Source organism: Berghia stephanieae, chromosome 11 (assembly GCF_034508935.2).
Source record: "Berghia stephanieae isolate SIO BIC M18660-M18661 chromosome 11, UCSD_Bste_1.3, whole genome shotgun sequence".
In the NCBI taxonomy this organism is placed as follows: Eukaryota; Metazoa; Mollusca; class Gastropoda; order Nudibranchia; family Aeolidiidae; genus Berghia; species Berghia stephanieae.
The window spans coordinates 5,396,939-5,414,635 of record NC_088370.1 but is presented as its reverse complement, the minus strand read 5'-3'; the positions used below and the strand labels follow the sequence as shown (position 1 = coordinate 5,414,635).

The following is a 17,697-nucleotide window of genomic DNA, read 5'->3' as shown; positions in this document are numbered from 1 at the left end:
AAGAGTAGCGTCCCTTGATTCGACGTCACCGGCGGAGAAGTTATTAGAGAGAGAACATCATGTTGGTTGTACGCATGCTTCTCTCGTCCTCGCTTCCGTTGAAAGCGGCATGAGACACTTCACTGAAAGCGAGGACGAGAGAGACGCATGCGCAAAACCAATTTGACGTTCTCTCTGTAAGGTGACGTCCAATCAAGGGACGCTACTCTTCATTGCCTATACGCTAAATTACCATTTTATAACTATGTTATAGTCGAGAATTTTATACACTAACATATCATCTCCCAAAACTTACTATACATTTGACTGTTTCCCTCTCAGCTAGAGTATCCGGCCAGGACAAGGACAAAACCAAGTAATCTCATTCCAAGAGAGAGAGAGAGAGGAGAGAGAGAGAGAGAGAGAGAGAGAGAGAGAGAGAGAGGAGAGAGAGTTGGAAGACAGATATAAGGGGATAGAAGACGCAGTAAGTGCCTCCATGCCCACTATGGGAGGTCAGGAACCCCACCCATGATGATGATGATGATGATGTAGGCGATACAAAACAAACCAAAGGCGTCACGAACTCACCAACAACGAGATGCACGGAGAGAGCTATTTTGTCCATGGTGAGAGACCACATGCGTAGGTTGTGCGTATCCTTGACCTTGGGTACCGCCAACAAAGCTTGACGGACGTCTGTGAAGCTGATGCTGCGAGGTTTTCCTGCGGGGAAACACAAAATATAGATACTTCGAAGTTAACGTCACACAGGTCTTTGTTATTGTTTTTTGCCATCCGCGTTTATGAGTAATTCTCATTAAACTCTATTAACCTGACTATAAACGATCATGTTCACACAAAGTTTTGTGTGTTGGTCCGTTATACTTATGGATGGCAATTTTGTGAGCTCCTTAGCCAAGCGCATACTATGTATAAAGATGGACTAGTGAAAAGACTGACATTTTTTGTGACCCATCTCTCCGATAAAAAAAGGTTGCCAACATATGATTATGACCATTAAAATAAATTATTAAGGAGCAGGCAACGGTGTCCGATAAAGATATGAACAAGTGTGTATGAAAGGTGTCAGACAAAGGTAGAAATGAAAAATATAAGAAAAAAAAAACATCCCAAAAAATCAGTCGACCTCGGCTGGAGGTAGAACCTCAGACCTTCTGATTACCGGTCAGATGTACGACCATTACACCACAGAAGAATACAAGTATTAAAATTGTGCCCAACTATCGGACAAACTTTTGTCTTTGGGGAAACTATCCGATTCCTATTTGTCTACTCATACTTGCCACTTCTCCTACATAGACGCGACAACGCTATATCGATAGATTTTGAAATGACCCTGGGCTCCAAACAAGTTATAGGCTAAAAAATGTATACGTTACCAATCATTATAATCTAAAACTGTCTATTACTAAGAGATATTCGTAGAACGAACTACAGGTATCTTTAATTCAATTATATTTCTTTGAAATGGAGAATTTTTACAAAATACAGTTGTGCTACTATAAACAACGCGAAATTTTGTCATATCAAGGCAGAAAAGGATTTATCTATTCTCTTCTTTATTTTTATACGTACATTTTTATGGATACAGTAGATTTCTAATTAACATTGAAGAGTGGTGGTACGAGAGTCAACACGGTTTTAGAAATAAAAAAAAATTGTGCATCACGCAATTATTGCAGTTGATGAACGATTTTACCATATTAATGGATGAACGAAAAAAACGTTGATGTAATTTATCTAGATTTTATGAAGGCGTTTGATTCTGTTCTTCACGAAAAACTTTTTCTAAAACTAAATGATTATGGTATGGTTGGAAATCATTTTGATTGGAGATAAAAGACCATTTTAATCGAGTCATAGTTAAAGGCTTTTGGTAAAAAGAAACGAGGCTTCAAAATTTATACCAGTCATAAGTGGGGTCCCTCTGGGTAGTGTGCTTGGGTCATTATTATTTATAATTTACATATATGATCTCCTGGATATTATAAATTCAAATTGAAAGACGTTTTCAGACGATACCAAAATCTATTCATCTACACAAAATAGGCAACTCTTACAGAATTATCTTTATGCTTTATGTTTATGGTTTATTAACAATTCAGTTTTAATGTTTAGAAAATGTTAAATCTTAAATAAATAAAATAAGTAAAATTCCATTTATTCATTCCCAAGCAATACGTCTTTAGGGTCTATTCTAAGGGAAGATTGGAATAACCCAGGTATCAGCCGCAGTGCAGCGCCGCAAACTTGGTAGAAAAAAACAACCGTCTTTTGCTTACTACGTGGATTCAGTTGGAACTGCTTTTACTATCTGCCACTATTGCAGAGAAGAATATTGGTGTGTTTTTTGATAGACAATTATACTTTGATGATCGTGTCCATGTTAGTATTGATAGGGCACTATAATCATGGGTATTATTCGTAGGCGTTTTTCTTATTTGAATGCTACCATGTTTCTTCAATTAACCCTCTCCTTACCACCCAGAGGAAAATCGTCACATTCGTTACGATGCAACCAACAGTTTCTCATTCTGATATCCTTTGTACATCACAAAATATAAAGAAAATACTTTGTTATAGCGATAAAAATTAGACACTGGACAATATTATGTATGAAATGTACTTATTCCTTTTCTGTTTGAGTAGAAAAAAATATATTTTTGTGTTGGGTGGGCTTGAAGTTTATGGATAAATTCTGAAAATGGCTGGTAAGGAATGAGAGAGTTAAACAAATCGGTCATTTGACCCATACATGACTATGGTAATCGTACATCGAGTCCCCTATTCAAACGGCAGCTTTCGAACGAAAATGAAAATTTGACTAACGAATGAAGGTTAAAATACTTACCTTATACATATAATATACAAAATCGTCCCAAGTTTTGATTAAATTGTCCACAATACACTTTTAAATTATATAAAAAGTTATAACACATTTTTCTACGATTATTTGGCTTTTTTTTACATTGTAAAGATAAATAATACATGGAACACTTTGAAATGTATAAGCAATGACTCCAGAAAAATAAATCATTAAAAAACCCACAACGAACAGGGAGCTACATAACTAAAAATGTGAATTTGTTAAACACGTTTTTATTGATAATAAATTATTGATCGCTTGTGATGTAAATGATGATCATAGTTAATGATCATATCTGATAAATTTTGACCTTGACCTTTCCTTTGATCTGAGCTACCCTATTATATGTTATGTTAATTTCTTTAACCCTCTCCTTACCACCCATAGGAAAAATCATCACATTCGTTACGATGTACCGACAATTTTCTCATTCTGATTTCTCTTGTACATCACAACATTCAAAGAAATACTTTGATTACAGCTATAAATACTAAACACTGTGTTGTAGAGCTCACTTGTTACTTTTTTGTTTGAGTAAGAACAGTCTATTTTTGTGCTGGGTGGTTGTGAATTTTCCAGGGAAATTCTAAAAATAGCTGGTAAGGAGGGAGTTAACTCACTCAGTCCTAGAGATTTTTGCTACTTTTCAACATTGGAAAAAATGTATTAAAATGAGCATGTACATAGATAGTTTTATTCAACTACCATTAAAACGTAAAAACTAAAAACAATAGCTTTGATACTACGCCTATAATTTGTCTCAGAAAAATGTAATAAATAGGCATGGGGTAAAAGTAACCCGGGTAAACTACGGATATAGTCGGTGTTAGGGTTGAGTGAGTTAATGTTTAAAAAAACCCCCAAAAAACCCCGACTAAATTCAATTAATTAATCAAAAAACTTGAAAACACAATATTGTATGTATGCCCAATCACTTGATGATATGAGGGTTGCTTTTGATCAGGTTTAAAAAAACAAAACTAATTCATTATAATTAGATTTTATCATATAGCCCGTTTCAAAACCCGTGCGAACGCGTTGACCTGTATATGTGACCTACCGTCTCTAAACGGTATTATGTCGGGATGGCTCGGGTGCAAAAAATTGAATTTATGGACATACATTTTCTCAAAATGCAAAAGCTCAAAAATTGGTATTTACTATCAATTTAATTCTAAAGTCACTTTCCGGGATCCCATTCACCCCGACATAATACCGTTTCGAGACGAAGGGTCACATATATCTCCACAACCTTCTGATGGATTTGTTTATTGAAAATTGGATTCACTAGTCTGATGTCACATCGCCCAGCAACGGCGAGCAGCCTGGTTCTAAACAAAGAAAAATGGGTACTTTTTTATTCTTCATGCTGGCTAGAATTTTTCATACATGTCATGTGATCAGAATGTAAAGAAGTCAAAACATGATCATATTTATAATGTTTTTCTCCTCTGGATACATTTTTATGCTCGTCGGAGAAATATTTCATAAGGGCGTCCGCCATTGTTCCGATAGTTTAGAGCCAGTTACTAAGTTACCATGCGTCATTTCGAGGGAAGTGACTTTATGACTGATGAAGCCTATTGGCTCGAATACTAAAATTGTTTGTGACATTAAGCCGATTTTTTCACCGGTTACAGTACCATACTTGAGATTTTTCTTCTTTATGGAATATACAAAAAAAACAAAAACGAAGGGTCTGGGATGAGTGAACAAACGGATGGTTTATAGATAGTTTGAAGATGACGTCACTCTGGCCTTTGTTATTGTTTTTTTTTGCCATCCGCGTTTATGAGTAATGCTCACTGAACTGTATTTAGACCTGTAAATGAGCTCTATAAAAATTGACTGCAACTCTTCGACAAACTGAAGATTCAATTTTTTTTTTTTAAAATAAGGGCATCATTGGAGAGGAGAGTGATAAATACAATACATTAAAATAGTGGGTGTTATTTCTTACTGGAAGTATGACTGCCATAATTTGATGTAGAAGGAATGCTAAATAAGCATGTCATTCATATAGGTAAAGATGACTTCATCAAAGTCATATTCTGCCTCTGGAATTTTTTTTGACATAGTCAGAAAAATAATCACCATTATCATCTTTAACTTCTAGCCATGACCTATTGAATTTATTCCTCACATCTTTATCGATGCTCGACAAGTCTGAATTGCGATCCACGAACAGCTAAGCCATTGTGAGAACATTAGAATAATGTAGCAATGAGCAAACTTGATTTTCAATCGGTAAATGACAGAAAAAAAAAAAACTTAAATAAATATGACTTCTGGCCAATACACTGAATTATTAAGTAGAAGTGAATTATCAAGAAGAAACTGCGGCAGGCGTAGGTAGCGGAAAAATTTCAAAGAATCGAAATGAAGGTAAATCGCCACAAAACAGCAAGCTCACTTGGGCTTGAGCAAAACAATGGCAGAAAACGTCCTGATTTGCACGGGAATTAATTAGGCTACTTACCATTGTTCCTTATAATCAGGTACCCAATCAGTGAAGAAACGGTCAACCAGTTTGTTTACAACGTGAGGCAATCGAAATGTGCTTGTAGCAATCTATCCTAACTTTCGATTTGAAGGTGTCTACATAACATTCGCAATTTACTTTATCATACTTTTGAGACTCGCCAGGTAAATGTGGTCAATTTTGGCTTAGATGAAACAGTGAAATTTATCGCTCGGTGGCTCAGTTAAAATTGTCTACAGTTGGGATCACGACAGGTTTGGAAAGTGAAAAAATAATTTAACGAAGGATGTGTGAAAATACCCAGGGATGTGTTCAGACACGCCTTTTATAAAAAGCGTCGCTTAGTCTTGGCAATATATACATCGTTAATATATACATCGTTAATATAAACGTGAGCTACGCGTAGCGCTGTGGAACACTCCTAATTACTTTACGGTCATTCGACTACGATTTGTGAATTCTTTTTTTTTTTTAAATTTCTTTCTTTCTTACCTTTTTTAAAATATTTGAATTTGACAAATTGACTGATTTCAGTTAATTGACTGAGAATTTACAGGTCTAATTAGACCGACTATAAACGTTCATGGATACACACAGTTTTGTGTGTTGGTCCGTTATACTTCCGGATGGCAATGTTATGAGCTTCTTTGCCAAGCGCATACTATCTATAGATAGAACGAAGATGACGTCACTCGGGTCTTTGTTATTGTTTTTTTTTTTGCCATCCGCGTTTTTGAGTAATTTTCACTAAACTGTATTAATCAGACTATAAAAGTTTAAGGTTACACACAGTTTTGTGTGTTGGTCCGTTATACTTCTGGATGGCAATGTTATGAGCTTCTAAGCCAAGCGCACACTATCTATAGATAGAATACGCTTGGCTAAAGAGTTCACAACATTGCCATCCGGAAGTATATCGGACCAACACACAAACTCTGTGTAACCATGAACTTTTATAGTCTGGTTAATAGATAGTATGCAGATGACGTCACCCAGTCCTTTGTTATGGTTTTTGCCATCCGCGTTTGTGAGTTGTTCTCACTAAACTGTATTAAACAGACTATAAAACTTCATGGTTACACAGAGTTTGTGTGTTGGTCCGTTATACTTCCGGATGGCAATGTTGTGAACTCCTTGGCCAAGCGCATTCTATCTATACAGTTTAGTGAGAACAACTCACAAACGCAGATGGCAAAAACAATAACAAAGGCCTGAGTGACGTCATCTTCGAACTATCTATATGAATTATGTTGTGATTACGATCACCGAGCTCACGAGATTCATGTGCACTACTCAATAACATTGCCACCCTGAGTTCAAAATGACACGACAAATTGTACACTTTGTACACACTAGACATAGGACATTTATTGTTACATTTTAATAGTCGAAAGCCAGAGGCGTAGATAGCTTCCTTTTGTGATTTCTACATTCATAAAACAAACTGATAACAATGTTGATTAAGCATGCAAATTTGTCACATTTAGTTAAATTTTCAATTATTTCTTCAGTGAGGCGAAGCGCGGATTCTCTTTCATTGCATAATATGGCGAGTAGCAATACTATTCATATAATATTGCCAACAACCATGAACTCAGCGCGGAGAGGACAAATTAATAATAGGATTCAGTAGTCTGATGTCGCGCCACCAGGCAACGGCGGCCATCATGGTTCTAAACAAAGAAAATCACTACTTTTTATTCTTCATGCTGGCTAGAAATTTCATTCCCTTTTCATATGCCTTGTGATCAGAATGTGTAAAAGTCAAAACATGATCAAATTTATGTTGTTTTTTTTTCCTCTGGAAACGCTTTTATGCTCGCCGGAGAAATATTTCATACGGGCGTCCGCCATTGTTCCGATAGTTTAGAGCCAGTGTTACTAAGTTACAATGCGTCATTAAGAAGGAAGTGACGTTACGACTATTTAAGAGTATTAAGTCATTTTGATTATGCACCTCTTGTATTTGAAAACTGCGGTTCCTTTGAAAGATTATATCTACTGTACAAAAATAAGATACATGGAATCTGGTCATTTCACATTATCTAAATCAAAGTGGAACTGGGAACAAATAGCGATCAGATGTAGAATCCAAGAGCATGCACCCCCACCCCCCAGTGAACAAAATTAAAAAAAAAAATAATTGAGCTTTATATAGGAAAGTATCTCAACTAAATGATTCAAGGCTTTACAGGGTCCCTGCTAAACGAGACTATATAACATGTAGGCACGGTCATGACCTGTTAGCGATATTACATTTTTCGGACAAAGACAACGCTGTTAACGACCAGGGTTACTCATTTTTACACTGAGTACGGTGAGAGAATGTGAGTAAAGAGCCTTTTCCGAGGACTCAACTATGCGCCGAGCGCGACGCTCGAACCCAGGACCTTCCGATCAGAAAGCGAGTGTCATACCACTAGACCACATAGCCGCACATTTAAAAAAATGGCTAACATGCACCGTGCCCAATGGGTGACCTCTGGGGTTTGTGCGACCTTTATGGGGGGGGGGGGGGGGTCTTGCTCAACAGTTGGTCGAGGTTTACGCCTTTGAGACCTCCTTGTTTTTTTTGTTTTTGTCATCAATGTCTATCTCTAAAAATGTATAATTGTGTGAAAACTGTTTGGTCGGTCACCTTCGGTATTCAAAATTCGTAATGTCACTTAAAATATACTAAGCCCGCATGCAAAAAATCACGGCATCACAGTTCGTATTACTTAGGAGGAATTTGCGATATTCCGTGCGCACGGTACTTGGAACGGACTATAGTATAGATAGTATGCAGATGACGTCACTCAGGCCTTTGTTATTGTTTTTGCCATCCGCGTTTGTGAGTTGTTCTCACTAAACTGTATTAACCAGACTATAAAAGTTCATGGTTACACAGAGTTTGTGTGTTGGTCCGTTATACTTCCAGATGGCAATGTTGTGAACTGCGGGTGGTTGGATGGGAGCATCACCCTTGAATCATATACCTATGATGTTCGCATGGGTGTACGATCCGATAGTGATGTCGTTTCTTCTTCTCTTTACTAGCCTATCCTGCTTCTTTGGTTTGTGATTGTATTTTTGACAGGGGATATTTTTTTCCCTGTAAATCCTCTGCCTGTTTGTTCTTGGTTACTTATTAACTAGCTTATAAAAGTTCATGGTTACACAGAGTTTGTGTTTGGTCCGTTATAACCTCTCGGATGGACAATGTTGTGAACTCCTTGGCCAAGCGCATTCTATCTACACACACACACACACACACATATATATATATATATATATATATATATATATATATATATATGTATATATATTATATATTATATATATATATATATATATATATATATATATATAGTATGCGCTTGGCTAAGCAGTTCACAACATTGCCATCCGGAAGTATAACAGACCAACACACACAACTATGTGTAACCATGAACATTTATAGTCGGGTTAATCCAGTTTAGTGAGAAGTAGTCATAAACGCGGATGGCAAAAAGCAATAACAAAGACCTGAGTGACGTCATCTTCGTTCTATGTTTCTTATATTATATATATATATATAAAATTATATATATATAGTCATTTACAAAAGAAATTAGACTATTTCCGTTGATAGCTCGCTACTAATACTCTTCAACAGTCGTAATGTAACTTCCTTCCTAATGACGCATGGTAACTTAGTAACACTGGCTCTAAACTATCGGAACAACGGCGGACGCCCGCATGAAATATTTCTTCGGCGAGCATAAAAGCGTATCCAGAGGAAAAAAACACATAAATTTGATCATGTTTTGACTTTTACACATTCTGATCACAAGGCATATGAAAAGTTCTCGCCAGCATGAATAATAAAACGTAATGATTTTCTTTGTTTAGAACCAAGATGGCCGCCGTTGTCGGGCGGCGTGACATCAGACTACTGAATCCAATTGGGACAAATATAAAGTTATACACATATTCATCTAGAACCTAACAAAACTAGCTTTCTATAATTCGCGTAAAATTGATTGAATATGCGATAACTGTTGAAAAGTCGCAGGTATTTAAAAACAGTCATTCAAACATTCAATTAATTTCGCAAAATCGAGCATAAAAACGAAATCAGCACCAATGGCGTATTTCATTCAATATTTTGTAAAGTCAACCGTTAGAAATGATGAATGGCCACAACTATTCGCCTCATTGATGATGTCAACCAGCTTATGGGTTGATTCTGCTGGTATGTCCATTCAAATCGTATTTCGTCTGTCGAATAGTTGATAAGAGTTTGTACAGTGCTCTTGTTTTTTTTTTAAACCCTTCTTTTCATAATCCCACATAATGTGTACAATGGAATTGGATTCAATAGTCTGTTGTCACGTCGCACGCCAGCAACGGCGGCCATTGTGGTTCTAAACAAAGAAATTCGGTACTTTTTATTCTTCATGCTGACTATAACTCTAGATACGCTTTTATGCTCGTCGGAGAGATATTTCATAAGGGCGTCCGCCATTGTTCCGATAGTTTAGAGCCAGTTACTAAGTTACCATGCGTCATTACGAGGGAGTGACGTCACAACTGTTGAAGCGTATTCATGTCAGGGTGATAAAGCTGTCCACGGATTACTCACCCGGACATTTGAATATTTCAGGAAAGCAGATGTTATCTCGGTGCTGGAGTTTTATCAGTTTATATCAGTACCTACTTTATTATTCTAATTCCGGATAAATGGGAGGAAGACGGTTTTGTTCAAGAAAATCGCTGATGTACAAGTCTGAGTTGCGTTTTGGTTGGTAGGTATTAGATCAGTTTTTCTGCCTCCAATAATCCCTCCTCACACGAATACAAATCCATATCTTTGATTTGTTACTTCAGGAATTGTTTGGTCAATAAAACGTTCGTTTTGACGTCGATAATATGAAAGTTGTTTGTCTTTGGAATCAACTTCAAGAGCGATATGTTTGTCAACATAACGCCATATTTATAAATAAACAAATACATATATATAATATAATATATATATATATATTATATATATATATTATATATATATATATATATATATATATATATATATATCCTTTCTTTAAAAAATATAGCATTGTGGAGAACATTGTGCTTATTTGAGTCAATCAAAAAATTGATACGCGCACAACTCTACTGAAAGATTTGAAAATTAGAAATGTATTTTTTACAGATAGATAAACAGATAACTTGATTTCCTTTTATAATTTAAAGTCAGTTTGAAAGTTCGTTGAGTCAAACAGATAATATCATAAAATATGTACCGACGACACTTGGCTCCCAAAATCAACTAATTTTGACACTGTAAAAAGTTGTCAATTTGCGTCATCTATTTATGACATCAAGTATTATTATTACTTCCGTTGTGTTGTTGATTTAGCGGTGATCAGTTTTGTTATGATATGTGTGTGTGTATGTTTGTGTGTGTGTTGTGTGTGGTGTTTACATGTGTGGTGTTTACATGTGTGGGTGTGTGTGTGTGTGTGTGTGTGTGTGTGGGCATTTTTCAGCAAATCGTGGCATTCATAGTGATATTATTCACTTGATCACATGAAGGTATTGCAATCGCCATTTTGATTCTTTTTTTACTATTAGGGTTAGCTCGAGAGGTCAGTCATAAGTGTTATTAAAGGTGATAGGGTGTTTGTTTTTCCATAAGTTAAGTAAAGGGGAGACATTCCGAAAGCTCCTACATCCCCAGTATTCTTTAAATTTGTATTTTCACCGTTGATATTTTGTCAGGCATTTATTTATTCAGTTTGTCATATAGAATATTTTAAAAACTCTAGAACAAAAACCTTGATAGATTTGTGAAAGTTTAAAATTTCCTAATTTGACCATTGTTTTGATTTTCGGCCGCCATTGTGATTTGTTAAGTATTGAAAGGTAGTGCAAAGCAGTCCGAGAGCTGTTTTTTTCTATTAGGGTTAGCTCGAGAGGTTAGTCATAAGTGTTATTAAAGGTGCTAGGGTGTTTGTTTTTCCATAAGTTAAGTAAAGGGGAGACATTCCGAAAGCTCCTACATCCCCAGTATTCTTTAAATTTGTATTTTCACCTTTGATCTTTTGTCAGCACGGTGGTAGAACAGCACATTCAACGTTCAAAATTCCAATTCCAATAACGGATAGCAGCACCTGTCGCATCAGTCGCCAATCAGACACAGCTAAGTTACTGAAGAGAAGTTCTCTCATAATTTGGGATGAAGCACCTATGATGGACAGGCGTGTGTTTGAATGTGTGAGCAGGACATTTTGTGACATAACAGGCAGTTCAAAACCTTTTGGGGGCAAAGTGGTTGTACTTGGATGTGATTTTCGGCAAATTCTACCTGTTGTTAACAAAGGAAGTGAAGCCGCTATATTAAGTGTCACACTTAACAAGTCAATTATTAGAAATTTTGTCACTATTTTTCACATGAACAAGAACATGAGGGTTACTGATGACAATAACTGTTTTGCAAATTGGCTTCTCCGCATCGGAAATGGTACAGAGCCGGTTTTCAGCGAAATAGGAAAGTATTCTGTTAAATTACCTACAGCGCTATGCCTTCCTGAAAATGACCCAGAATGCTTGATAAATGCTGTATACAATGATTTGAATCTGAACTTTGCGGATGAGCGTCATCTATTAGAGAGTGCAATTTTGACTACAACCCATGAAAATGTTGACAAAATAAATGCAGCCGTTCAGTCCAGGTTGACCTCATCAACTGAACAAATTTACCGCAGTGCTGATTCCATTCAAAGTGACTCTGACATCAACTTATACCCGATTGAATTCTTGAACGAACTTACACCTCCCGGACTTCCTCCACATGCATTACATTTGAAAGCCAACACGTCAGTCATGCTGCTTAGAAATATAAATCCTAAATCAGGCCTCCTAAATGGCTCCCGTTTGTTAATAATTAAATTAGGTTCAAAAGTATTAGAAGCCAAGATAATTACCGGTAGTAGAGCTGGCGACATAGTGTTTATCCCTAGAATCAATCTGACGACAACAACTGATTCGGGCTTACCATTTATTCTAAATAGAAGACAGTTTCCGGTAAAATTGTCATATGCAATGACAATTAACAAGTCTCAGGGGCAGACATTAAGCAAGGTGGGGATTTTCTTACCACAACCGGTATTCACACACGGACAACTGTATGTTGCTGTGTCACGGGTCAGAGGCTATAGTGGCTTACACTTCATATTGGGCCACACAGAAAAATCAACCGAAGAAATACCAAATTACACAGACAACGTTGTTTACCAATCTGCCCTCATTAAATGATGGTGAGTACAGTATCGAATGAAAATAGTTCTTTCCCCGCGAAATTGCGGGCTTTTTACTAGTATGTATATATATATATATATATATATATATATATATATATATATATATATATATATATATATATATATGTGTATGTGTGTGTGTTATTACCTTGAGACACTCGAATGGTGGGCACGTTGTAACTTTTTCAAATTTCAGTTTCAAATGGTCTTTATAAATAATACAGATACCGCCTCCTGGACCAGTGGAACGTGGATGTGAAATTATGTTGTAATGGGCAGGTTTTTATTTATTCAAAATGACCTCGTCTTCTTCTTCGGCAAGCCATGTTTCCGTTAGAAAAACAATGTCAATATCGGCGTAGATAATCATATCATTAATGAGGGCCGCTTTGTTTTAAACTGATCGTGCATTGAAATACATAATGCTGGCACTATTAGATTTTGAAAATCGTTCACCACAAATCGAGTCTGAGCATTGTATGGTCGTACGTAGTTGTGTTGGGCGAAAGGTCGTGATGGTTGATGACCGATAATGGTTTTTATGGAGTATTGTTTACGTCTTCCACTTCTACATTTTTGTGTCTTGGTATCACAGTAAAATTGAACAGTGAGAATGGGCATGATCTATATTAACTTTCCATGTGCTCGAGGTCATTGGTCACATTGCAAAGTGTGCTCAAAGTGACCTGCATAGTGAAAAGTGCTCATAATTTTCGAAATATCTAACATCACGATTGGTCAGTTTTACTCAGCTTGTCACATGGGTATGTTTACAACTTTCATAAACAAAGCAGCGTGTTAACATTTAGTAAGAACTAGCCAATCCTCGGAGAGCAACAAATCATGTGATCGGTGACTTGCTTGGACGGAAACCTGAATATAGATAGTTCGAAGATGACGTCACTCAGGTCTTTGTTATTGTTTTATGCCATCCGCGTTTATGAGTAATGCTCACTGAACTGTACTAACCGGACTATAAACGTTCATGGATACACACAGTTGTGTGTGTTGGTCCGTTATACTTCCGGATGGCAATGTTATGAGCTTCTTTGCCAAGCGCATACTATCTATAGATCGCTCCCATTGAACTCAACACTGCATGTAAAAATATTGTATACAAAAGAATGTGTGAATTAATTCTCCAGTTTTGATGTTGTTGTTGTTTTCTATTTTTGTTTGAGTAAAATTCACTTATTGTCGACAGTGGTACATTCGTCAAAAACATTTGTTATTGTTAAATGTGGAGACAATGGTGTTTTTTGTCTTCTTGAATAAATTCAATGGAACTCCAAAATGTTAAAATGATCGAAAATATTGTTAAAATTTTATTATTACACAAAAACCGGTCGTGGTAAATTCGTAAAAATTATATATGAATAGGCAGTAGAAACTCATGAATAACTTGGTATAAAAATATCCAGAAAAAAAGTTTACATTGACGACGGGGCAATGAGAAAACACAGAACACATTAACAGCACGTCGCCTGTTAGGCTTTCACACGTATCATATGATGATGATGATGATGATGATGATGATGATGATGATAATAATGATGATGATGATGATGATGATGATGATGATGATGATGATGATGATGATGATGATGATGATGATAATGCTGAAAACTTATATAGCGCTATAACAGACACCAGACTCTCAGCGCTTAAATTACAAATGACTTTGGCTGAAACATACTCATTCACACACACAAGCATATACACACACACAACACACACACACACACACACACACACCTATCTTGCTTCAATACCATCTACTAAAGGCGAAACAGATATGTTTTAAGCGAACGTTTAAAAATAGACAAAGATTCAATGATAATGATGATGATAATGATAATGATAATAATAAAGATGAAGTAGAAGAAGAAGAAGAAGAAGAAGAAGAAGAAGAAGAAGAAGAAGAAGAAGAAGAAGAAGAAGAAGAAGAAGAAGAAGAAGAAGAAGAAGAAGAAGAAGAAGAAGAAGAAGAAGAAGAAGAAGAAGAAGAAGAAAGATGATGATGATGATGATGATGATGATGATGATGATGATGATGATGATGATGATGATGATGATGAAGACGATGACTGAGGACACCTACCTTCCATCAAAACGACTATGATGTCCCTCATGATATTGATGGTGGTGACGACAACGATTAAGGAGAAGAAGAAGGTACAAATGGGATCTGCGATTTTCCATTCTGGCTGGAAAAAAAAACCAAAACAACAGAATTTAACGATTCATTGGTTGGTATGTATGTATGTATGTATGTATGTATGTATGTATGTATGTATGTATGTATGTATGTATGTATGTATGTATGTATGTATGTATGTATGTATGTATGTATGTATATGTGTTTGTATGTACGCTCATTTCTTTTGTATACATGTGTAGAAACAATGTGCAAGCGTGTATGTTCGTGTATGGCTGTGTCTGTATTTGTAAATGTGTTGATGTTCATACCATGAACCAAACTGAGCATTGTTTACCTCACATGAATTGCCTTTAATTTGGACAATAAAGATTATTATTATTATTATTATTATTATTATTATTATTATTATTATTATTATTATTATTCTTAATACGCTTCAATAGTCATGACGTCACTTCCCTCGTAATGACGCATGATTAACTTTAGTAACTGGCTCTAAACTATCGGAACAATGGCGGACGCCCTTATGAAATATTTCTCAGACGTGCATAAAAGCGTATCCAGAGGAGAAAAAAAAACCCATTAAAAATGTGATCATGTTTTGACATTCTGATCACATGACATAGGAAAAGTTCTAGCCAGCATGAAGAATAAAAAGTACCGCTTTTCTTTCGTTTAGAACCACGATGGCCGCCGTTGCTGGGCGACGTGACATCCGACTATTGAATCCAATTAACGATGTCACTAACTCAGCTCTTTGTTATTGCTTTTAGACAGCCATTTTGGTGAATACTTCTCACTAAATTATATTAATGAGACTATAACCTATGTTTAAGTTACACATAGTTTTGTGTTTCGGTACGTTATAATATCCGACTAGCGGATGATGTGAGTATTTCATCAAAACGCATAGCATCAATCGAAGGAATAAAATTGTCGTCACTCAGCTCTTTGTTCCTGTTTTTGGACAGCCCTTTTGGTGATTACTTCTCATTTATTTATATCAGTCAGACTATAAACGTTCAAGGTTACACCGTTATGTGTGTTGGTGCGTTATATATATATATATATATATATATATATATATATATATATATATATATATATATATATATATATATATTTTTTTTTTTTTTTTTTTTTTTTTTTTATATTTAAATAATGAGCTTTCGGATCGGAAGGTCCAGGGTTCGAGCATCGCGCTCGGCATAGTTAGTCCTTGGAAAAGGCTCTTTACTCACATTCTCTCACAGTACGTGGTGTAAAATGAGTACCTGGCCGTTAACAGCGTTGTCTTTGTCCGAAAAATTGTAATATCGCCTAACAGGCATCATGTCCCGTCCTACATTTTAAATGTTGCTGTTGACCAGGGATCCCTTGTAAAGCGATTTGAGCACATTTAGTGGATATTGCGCTATATAAAGCTCAATGGTTTTTTTTTGTTTGTTTTTTTTACTAAGAATGTCTTGCTCGAACTGAACGCGATGCAAATGACAGTCATACAGAGTTCATACATAGAGTCGACATATGTTTTTGTTTTTAAGAGTTTTACGGCGCTTGCAACACATTTAGGTCATATCAGCACCAGTAAAAAAAGGAAGAAAATGGAATAGTAAAAAGTTCTAGAATTACAATTAAAGTACTCAGGGAAAAAGTAAGACAAAGGGGGATTAGTTCAAATAAGGAACAGATGTAGATTCCAAGAGCATACTATCAATGTATTTAGTTTGAGATCACCAAATTGTCTCATCCTGACACAGGCATAGGTCCATGCTAAGAGAAACACACTCAAATGTTAACAAGAAAAAAAATCATCTCCCAAAACCCTAACCATACATTTGGCTGTTTTCCCTCCCAGCCAAGCACTACGGCCAGGGCTAGGGCAAAACCAAGTAATCTCATTCAGAGACAAAGACAGAAAGCAAGTTGGAAAACAGATATAGGGGGATAAAAGACACGGTTGTGCCTCCCTGCCCACTATGGGAGGTCAGAACAAGAGATGAAGAGAGTAGGAAAGTGCCGGAAGACAATAGAGAATAAAAAATTCGCAGCGGTTTGAACCCGCGACCTTACTGGTACGACAACTCCCCGCCTGGCCGGAGAGAGCGTGACTCTACCGTATGAGCTATCCAGACCCACGACCTTACTGGTACGACAACTCCCCGCTTGGCCGGAGAGAGCGTGACTCTACCGTATGAGCTATCCACGACCCACGACCTTACTGGTATGACAACTCCCCGCCTGGCCGGAGAGAGCGTGACTCTACCGTATGAGCTATCCAGACCCACGACCTTACTGGTAGGACAATCTCCGCCTGGCCGGAGAGAGCGTGACTCTACCGTATGGCTATCCACGACCCACGACCTTACTGGTAGGACAACTCCGCCTGGCCGGAGAGAGCGTGACTCTACCCTATGGGCTATCCACGACCACACGACCTTACTGGTAGGACAACTCCGCCTGGCCGGAGAGAGCGTGACTCTACCGTATGAGCTATCCACGACCCACGACCTTACTGGTAGGACAACTCCGCCTGGCCGGAGAGAGCGTGACTCTACCGTATGGGCTATCCACGACCCATGACCTTACTGGTAGGACAACTCCGCCAGGCCGGAGAGAGCGTGACACTACCGTATGAGCTATCCAGACCCACGACCTTACTGGTAGGACAATTCCGCCTGGCCAGAGAGAACGTGACTCTACCGTATGAGCTATCCACGACCCACGACCTTACTGGTACGACAACTCCCCGCCTGGCCGGAGAGCGTGACTCTACCGTATGAGCTATCCACGACCCACGGCCTTACTGGTAGGACAACTCCGCCTGGCCGGAGAGAGCGTGACTCTACCGTATGAGATATCCACCACCCACGACCTTACTGGTAGGACAACTCCACCTGGC

General features: G+C 37.2%; 1 protein-coding gene across 1 annotated transcript in view; it reads right to left on the bottom strand.

Moving 5' to 3' along the window:
* Positions 1-17,697, bottom strand: part of LOC144956973 (proton-coupled zinc antiporter SLC30A2-like) — a 68,340-nt gene that overhangs the window by 1,186 nt on the left and 49,457 nt on the right. Inside the window, exons 6-7 of the mRNA XM_078887842.1 lie at positions 14,736-14,841; positions 571-705 (exon numbers count right to left, since the gene is read on the bottom strand). Coding sequence (XP_078743968.1) covers positions 571-705; positions 14,736-14,841 — 241 coding nt within the window. The remainder of the gene's footprint in view (positions 1-570; positions 706-14,735; positions 14,842-17,697) is intronic.